Source organism: Curcuma longa, chromosome 3 (assembly GCF_044706935.1).
Source record: "Curcuma longa cultivar G26 ecotype Majalengka, Jawa Barat chromosome 3, ITB_CL_G26_1.1, whole genome shotgun sequence".
NCBI lineage: Eukaryota > Viridiplantae > Streptophyta > Magnoliopsida > Zingiberales > Zingiberaceae > Curcuma > Curcuma longa.
The window spans coordinates 11,890,762-11,899,257 of record NC_133863.1 but is presented as its reverse complement, the minus strand read 5'-3'; the positions used below and the strand labels follow the sequence as shown (position 1 = coordinate 11,899,257).

At 37.4% G+C, this 8,496-nt stretch overlaps 1 protein-coding gene across 4 annotated transcripts; it reads left to right on the top strand.

Annotated features, from left to right (window-relative positions):
* Positions 1-86: 86 nt before the first annotated feature.
* Positions 87-8,369, top strand: LOC141825038 (uncharacterized). 4 transcript variants are annotated; one of them, XM_074712405.1, is made up of 12 exons: positions 87-265; positions 558-684; positions 1,599-2,130; positions 2,353-2,530; positions 2,742-2,970; positions 3,724-3,860; positions 4,106-4,395; positions 5,173-5,385; positions 5,520-6,005; positions 6,093-6,758; positions 6,914-7,447; positions 7,887-8,369. In XM_074712405.1, the coding sequence occupies exons 3-12, from the start codon at positions 1,864-1,866 to the stop codon at positions 8,130-8,132; spliced, it is 3,246 nt and encodes a 1,081-aa protein (XP_074568506.1). In that variant the 5' UTR covers positions 87-265; positions 558-684; positions 1,599-1,863; the 3' UTR covers positions 8,133-8,369. The 4 variants fall into 4 exon arrangements, with proteins under 4 accessions (XP_074568506.1, XP_074568507.1, XP_074568505.1 ...); XM_074712406.1 differs by lacking the exon at positions 558-684 and having other exon boundaries at positions 2,751-2,970; XM_074712404.1 differs by lacking the exon at positions 558-684.
* The last annotated feature ends 127 nt before the right edge of the window (positions 8,370-8,496 follow it).

The window sequence follows — 8,496 nt, the reverse complement described above, 5'->3', positions numbered from 1 at the left end:
TTTTTTTAGAAAATATTAAAATTGCGTGTGGAGGAAATAAATAAAAGATTGAAGAAGAAAAGGTTTCACGAGAGAGAGAGAGAGAGAGAGAGATGGGTGAGAAGTTGTCGGGTCTGCAACGCAGGGGGGAGCGTTGAGGGTATATTCCGTGCGTGGATCCTCCTCTACCTGTTGTTCTCCTCTTCCCTCTTTTAAACGCAAACTGCAAAGCAAGCGGGAGAAGCGGACTGGAGCTTTCTGCTTCTCTTCTCGCCAGCGATTGCAGGTGGGTTTTCTTTTACTGCTCCTTCCCTAGTTCTGATACGATCGCCGTCTTTGTACTCGGAAGCTCCGATTTGTCCTGGGTTTTCCCACCTAGGGTTGCTCTCTTTCCTTTCTGTTGGTTCGGGAATTTCAACGTGTTCACCTAAGCGACGGTCCTTCTGCTGCATATTTTTTTTTTTGTTAGGATAGATTTTTGGCAAAAAAATTGTTTTTGTGCATGATTTTTTGCAAAGATCTTTTTTTTGGCCTGGTTTTATCAGAGGATTTGATTTTTACGGCTGGTGATTTTTCAGTTCCTTGGTCTCGTAAGGTTCTCCACTTCAGCGACGAATTTGAAGCCGTTCATGATTCTGTGCGTTTTGGATGATGGGGGTTCTATCTGCGTTTGTAATTGCAATGCGGATCCAACTTTTGTAAAATGTTGCTTCTTTGAATAAACAGCAGAGTTTTGACTTTTTTTTGTTCATGGGAAATTGCTTTCTAGCATAATTTCGTCAGAGGCTAGTTCCATATTTAATGTACTCGATTGTAATTTTGGATCTAGATTTCAAGGCCTTTGGCTTTGATATCAGTTATCTGAAGGTCTTAGTCCGTTTTATTGGCCCTGCTAGTAGAAATTTCTGGATTTGCTGTGTGGGACGTCAGATCTCTAGCCTTGTTTTAGTTTCAATTTCTCTTTTGAATACATATTAGTTGGTTTGTCTTTGCAACCACAAAATTATCTCAATCTGGAATAATTCTTCACTGTTGATTGCATGAATTCCCTGAGGACCTGTCAATTAGCGTTTGCAACCACATTATAAAGCAAATTTTGTTGTAATAACTTGTCTTCTACAAGTATGGTCTTGTTTTACCCATGTGTTTAAAGTATAACCATGACCCTAGGCAAGTTACATTCACAAAATCCAACAAAAATCTTAGAATTAAATCAGTTTTTATGCCTCAATGGCCAATATAAATGCTGGCCTGAATGAGATCGATATACTAATTTAGTGGGAGGAACTGGCATTTTGAACAAAATTCATTCCTGCAAATTTTTATCAGCAATAGAAAACAATTTTAGGCTTCTTAATTTAGCTTCTAGTTCCATATGGAAGGTTTTTTACACTCCCAAGATAAATGGAAGAACTTTTTTAGTTTTTACTCTCTTGAAGTGACATATCCTCAGGTGTAAACTAAAAAATGTATCACTTCTTGCCAGACTTTTGGTACAACATTATTGCCCATCATTATCATTTGTCTTTTTCTTAAATGATTAGTTACTGTAATTCCTTTCTGAATTTCAATCAAATTCTTTGAAGGATCTTTGCACATATGTTTCTTTAAATTTTCAGGTTTTATTGGTATAAGTTGGAAGGAACAGGTTCTTCTAGATGGGTGTATCTATGTTCTCCAATCTCTAGGCAAGCAGGAGTGTGAATAAAGTTTACGTTGAAAAAGAATGTGTATAACACTTGCATATGCTCATGAGAACTCCTGCTCCATAGTCAAAAGCTGTTTCTGATTTGCATTGCCTTGCCAAGACTGTTTCAGCTATACAATTGTAGCTCCCGTAACTACATCAAACAGGTTTGCTTGTATATACAACCTGTTCTGTGCATGGAGAGTGTGGTGCTACATTCAGGCTCAACGAATCAGGCATCTAGTCGCAAATTTTCTTCAAGTACTCAGAAAGACCTGTGGTCTGTATGCAAACAAGGATCTCTTACTGAAGTGGATTCAGCATTATTTCAAACAAAAAAGAATGGTGGAAGCATTGATGCGAGAAATACATTTGGCCTTACTCCTCTTCATATCGCAACATGGAGAAATCATGTGCCTATCTTGAAGAGGCTTCTTTCTGCTGGTGCCGATCCTAATGCAAGGGTATTGTTGTCACCCATATGCAGTTTTATTTGACTTTTTTCTTCACAAGATAAATTTCAGTTTTGCCAACCTACTATGCATTGTGATTGTACAACTGAAATTTCAAAAATAAGGAATGTTCCACCACTACTGTGCTTAAATTTCTATCTTTTCCTGCATCCCTCTTTGAATGTTATAGGATTTTCTCCATGATTTGATCTCTTGATGTGAACTTTCCTTCAGGACGGGGAGTCAGGATGGAGTAGCCTCCACAGGGCACTTCATTTTGGTCACCTTGCTATAGCCAGTGTTCTCCTACAAGCTGGTGCATCCCTCACTTTGGAAGACTCTAAAGGTCGTACTCCAGTCGATCTTCTATCTGGACCTGTATCATTGGCTGTAGGAAATGCATTTGATGCAGGTATTTACTTTGATAACTGAGCTAGTAATTTAAGTTGTATCCTCCTCAGTTGTAATGTGGAAAAATTGGTCTTTGAGGTTTCTTTAAACATTTGTTGGGTGAGTTCGTACCTGTTCTGTTTCTTTTTCTATCTTTCATGTCATTACTTTCATCTATTGCAAAAGAATTTACTCCACTATTTTAAATGACATTTATGCTCATGTCATGATAGTGACGACAGAAGTGTTAAGTTGGGGAAGTGGGACAAACTATCAACTGGGAACAGGGAATGCTCACATTCAGAAATTGCCATGCAAAGTTGATGCACTTCAGGACTCCTATATTACAAAAATCGCTGCTTCAAAGTTTCACAGTGTGGCTGTTGGTTCTGATGGAAAACTCTATACCTGGGGATTTGGGAGGGGAGGCCGGTTGGGACAGCCAGATTTTGATGTTCACAGGTACCTAGTGATTCTTTAAAGTTTAATCTGTATTTTTTGGTTGATATAATATTTTTCATTTTATTCTTTATGATTTTCTTGATTTATTTTACTTTTTGAACTGCCAAGAGCATAGAGATTGTCAAATAAGATCAAGGCGATATATGAGCTACAAATTCTCTCCATAAAATCCAAATTCTACTGATAAGCTTCAGAGATATTCATGTCCTCACCTGTTTCATACAAGGATTAGCAAGTTATGGCCATTTAATGGTTAAAGATAGTAAATCATAACAAGTAGAAATTCAATACTATTAATTATTTGCAACAATTTTACTACCGCACAAAGTGATCTACAATGAATTTAATTGATTGATATACATAATGAACAGATCAGAAACTGAAACTTGTAGAACCTTTTGCATATGAAAAAAAAACCAATACTCGATACATGGAAATGTACAATAAAAGGTAATTGTACTTTGCGGATTGTTATCTATTTGAATGGGGCAGAGTTTCAGGTATTGATATTTGTTTCCTATTCCTTCAAATTAACAATTGGAAACAATGTCTTGACAGAGTTATAGATAATCATCATTGCTTAGTAATTTCCTTTTAAAGGAAGAATTGATGTATCTTTGTAGTTTGACAGTGCTCTTTAAGATCCTAATTTAGTGTTTCTTAAAATTTCCTTTTACCTAGAAGTTTATCCTTCTTTACAACCCAAAACAAGTATGTTCGGTAATGGCAACAGCACTTTGTTGTCTTTTGCAGCGGTCAGGCTGCTGTGATCACTCCTCGGCAGGTGATAAGCTTGGGTTCTCATATTGTCTTGTATGTTGCAGCAGCCAAGCATCATACAATAATTGCTACAGAGAACGGAGAGGTCTTTACTTGGGGATCAAACAGAGGTTGTTGCATTGCCTTTATCTTGATTTAAAACATTATTCTAAATATTAAAGAACTAGTATCTATGTTAATCCAGTTTTTTTATCGTCATAAATTACTCTGATCAAGTACGTTTTGCTTTTCATTTCACTTATGTCTGTATAATCACTCATCTGATCACTGCTTGTGTGATATATATATGTTTGGCTCCTTACGTTCAACCTTTGTAGTCATTCCTCATTAGCTCTGATGTTAATTCTACATGCAGAGGGTCAGCTTGGTTATACTTCTGTGGACACACAACCCACACCAAGGCGGGTGAGTTCCTTAAAAGTTAAAATAGTTGCTGTTGCTGCTGCAAGCAAGCACTCTGCTGCAGTTTCCGAGCATGGTGAAGTATTTACATGGGGCTGTAATAAGGAAGGCCAGCTTGGTTATGGCACTTCAAACTCAGCATCAAATTATGTGCCAAGAATAGTAGAATATCTGAAAGGGAAAGTTTTCAAAGCAATTTCTGCAGCAAAGCATCACACTGTAGTTTTAGGAGCTGATGGTGAGGTAAATTCAGTTTTGACGATGGAAAATAAATTTCTTCCTTCCCTTGAAGAGGAAAGAAGTAAAGAACAATGATCCAGTTCAGTATATAATAATCTGAAGATGGTTAAAGAACTCTTGCGTAGAACTAGTTGTTTTCCAGCAGTTAACTCTATAAGTTTGCTATTATCTCCACTTTCTAGTTGTCCTGCTAGCTACAATTGATTATCCCAAATATATATCACTTTATTATCACGTAATAGCATTTAATTGCCAGCATGTACACTATGATTTACTGTATTTACATGCTTTGTGTATCTCCCCTGCCACTGCAAATTTATAGTATGACATGCAATTCATCCTATTCACTGATCAGGACCTTCTATTGGTTAACTGTATTGTTACCATCAAATCCATTTGTCAATATTTATCAACCTGATAGAAAATTCCAGAACTTAATGTCTTTACCTGTTGACACTTCATCCAATTAGCGACTAGCCTATTTCTAAGTCAAAAGTTGTGAATTATTTTACCACAAGCTTTCTCTTCTTTAGTACTAGAACTCTTTATCTACCCTCTCCATACCTGCATGTATCAATATCCGAGTTGATCTCTAGAAAATCATAGGTGTTTGACCCAGATCCAACAGACCACACCCATGTCAAATACTTGTGCCCAAATATGAATGACATTGTTTGTTTTTTTAACTGAGGGTTCCTATGGAATTATACTGCCATCTTGCACTTACAACTATAGTTAGCCAAGCTTAAATTGCTTTTATTGTATTGCTAAACAAAACAGGTATTTACTTGGGGCCATCGACTTGTCACTCCAAGGCGTGTTGTTATCAGCAGAAATATAAGGAAAAGTGGAAATGCACCCCTTAAATTTCACAGAATGGAGCGGCTTCATGTCATTTCAGTTGCTGCTGGAATGGTTCACAGCATTGCCTTAAGTGACGATGGTGCTTTATTTTACTGGGTTTCCTCAGATCCTGACTTAAGGTGCCAGCAGGTATTGTAACTGATGATTAACTTGTTCTTGAGCTGCAAATGTCAAGACAAGGAAATCAAGTTTGACATGCTTGTGATGGATCTTCATTTATGTATATTTGTATTCCTTTCTGATTTCTCTTACTTTACATTTAGCTATACTCATTGTGCGGAAGGAATATCATCAGCATCTCAGCAGGTAAATATTGGGCTGCTGCTGTTACGACAACAGGAGATGTATATATGTGGGATGGGAAAAAGTGCAAGGATGAGACTCCTGTTCCTACTCGCTTGCATGGTGTTAAGCGATCTTCTTTAGTATGTGTTGGAGAAACACATTTGTTAGCTCTGTGTTCTCTTTATCATCCTTCTTATCTTCCCAAATCAAAGATGTCAGCACCAAGACCACTAGAGGCCGATGGTGAAGTGGATCAAATAGATGATACTACTTTTAGTGACATAGAGTTTGATAGAAGCCCTAGGAGCAATCAAAGTGATGATTTTAGCAGCAAAAAAGTACCAAGCCTAAAAAACATGTGTGAGAAAGTTGCAGCAGAGTTTCTAGTAGAGCCAAAGAATGCTATACAACTGTTGGAAATCGCTGATTCCCTAGAGGCTGATGACCTTAGGAAGTATTGTGTGGTACTTTCCTTGGATCTCAACTCACTGAAGTGAATAAAGACTTGTTTCCTTCCTCTCTCGTCAATCTAACAACTTAATTTTATGTAGGAAATTGCTTTACGGAATCTTGATTATATTTTCACTACCTCGGCAACTGCAATCGCGAGTGCCTCGACTGAGGTTCTGGCAAAGCTTGAAAAACTACTTGACACAAGATCTTCTGAGCCATGGAGTTATCGTCGCCTTCCCACTCCATCAGCTACTTTCCCAGCCATCATCCACAGCGATGAGGAGGATAATGAGAAAGGATATCTGAGGCTTAGAGAAAAAGGTAAAGATGTATTTACAAAGCATGAGGTCGCAAGAGTTGATTTTCTCTTCGAGACCGATGGTGTCACTGATCCAGCTGTCTATAAGCAAGTAAGAATCATTAAGAAAAAATTGCAGCAGATAGAAATTCTTGAGGCAAAGCAATTGAATGGGCATGATCTTGACAATCAGCAAATTGCAAAGCTTAAAACCAGATCTTCACTTGAATGTGCACTAGCTGAACTTGGATTTCCAATTGAAACAGAGTCAAAGCAATTGTCTTCTAGCTCATCTGATGCAAAGGTAAACAAAAAGCCTGAGGTCTCTAGAAAACAGCGGAGGAAAAATAAACAAAAAGCAATTAACCAGCCAGAAGTTCTATCTGTAAATAGTGAAGTAAGTGAAGAGAAGCATTCTGTGAAAGATATTTCAGTTATCGAAGCTCTTGAAACTTCCCCAAAGACGGTAAATAACTTCCACATTCAATTCTTAAATTGCTGAACATTTTCAGCATAGTTTCATAATTGGATATGACGTGTGTGTTTTTAATTTTTAACCTCATTGTTATCTTGTTTTTTTTTTGGTTTAGATCCTTAGTAAAATTAAATTGCCTCCAACAGGAAGATCCCACTGTCAATGTTGATGCAATCCATGATAGTACACCTGTAGAAGGTTCTTCCTTGCAAAATCATAAGGAGATTTCTTCATCCTTTTCCAATAAGAAGTCCCAGTCAAAGACAACAAAGAAAAAGAACAGAAAAGGTGGCTTGTCAATGTTTCTAAGTGGTGCTCTTGATGATGCACCAAAACATGTCCCTGCACCAGCACCCATTCCCAAAAATGAGGGACCGGCATGGGGTGGTGCTAAATTTATTCCAGGACACACTTCTCTTCGGGATATTCAGAACGAACAGAGAAAGTCAAGTGAAATGACTCCTATCAGCACAAAGGGTACACTTGAAAATCAAATGGAGACTGCAAACAATGCAAAGGTTCCGCTAAGTTCATTTTTGCCTAATATTACATGTCCGATAAGTATAGTCCAAGGGATGCCAGCGCCTGAAGGCGAAAAAAGTACACCTCCTTGGTCATCATCAGCAACTTCACCTGGTATCAATCATCGACCATCACTAAGAGATATACAGATGCAGCAGGTATTAAATCGTCATTTAAGTTGATCAAAACCATTGCAACATTATGGCCACCTTGAATTCTAGCGTCACTTATACTGACTAGTAATTACTAATCTCAGAGAATGTTAACAATGCTATCCTACTATTTTTAGTTCTTGATGACTTAAAATCATTTTAGCTGTAACAGAGATCTTTTATACTCTCAATTTCTAGATAATGTTAACTTGTATCTAATGAGTGAGATACCACAGAACAAGGGTGTTGGACACTACGTATGCTACATTTTCAATGTGATTATAGAATGCCCATAATTTTGGATCACAGGATCTCACAATCCTATAACTTGTTACAGTTAACTTTCTAGTGCCACCTGAAAATCTTTTGTTCCAAATAGCATTTTGATTATTCTCTTTGGTAAATGATTATAATTGAAACTCTCTAATTCGTGCTATGCTATCAGGAGAAAAGACAACTGATTATCTCACACAGCCCGAAAACTAAAGTATCAGGCTTCTCAGTATCATCCACCAGCTCACCGACGGAGGCTGGAGGACAGAAGGATGCAGTTCCAAACCGCTGGTTCAAGCCAGAGACTGAAGCTCCATCGTCAATTCGCTCAATTCAGATCGAAGAGAAAGCAATGAAAGACCTCAGGCGCTTCTACAGCAGTGTCAAAATAATGAAACCTCAGCACCAACCATTGTGATTGATAGGAACCTGATTCTCCTCCTCCTCTGTAGACATTTCTAACATAAAGTGCAACTGCATGCCTTTTTTTGATCTTGCAGGAGAACTTGTTTAGTTATTGCATTTGCACAGTGTAGCAAATTAAGCAACTTTTGTTGCTTTTTTATGTATAAAATTTCTTTCTTCTTCTCTCAAATCTCTTCACTTGTGTCATTTAGCTTAGAGATTATTTATCTGTTTCACTTCTGAAAAATCATATGGGATGAAATAATAGTTTTTACAACTATTTCTTGCAAATGATGACTAATATGATGAAGAAAGGGATGAAAAATTTGCTGTTCATTTTGGAATAACTGTGTAGGTTTCTTAAGATGTATCTTAAT

Excerpts from the sequence above, each read along its gene's own strand:
- LOC141825038 (XM_074712404.1), top strand. The coding sequence starts at position 1,864 with ATGGAGAGTGTGGTGCTACATTCAGGCTCAACGAATCAGGCATCTAGT. Across the intron at positions 6,759-6,913 it reads TTGAAACTTCCCCAAAGACG|GAAGATCCCACTGTCAATGT; the intron begins GTAAATAACTTC and ends TGCCTCCAACAG. Across the intron at positions 7,448-7,886 it reads GAGATATACAGATGCAGCAG|GAGAAAAGACAACTGATTAT; the intron begins GTATTAAATCGT and ends CTATGCTATCAG.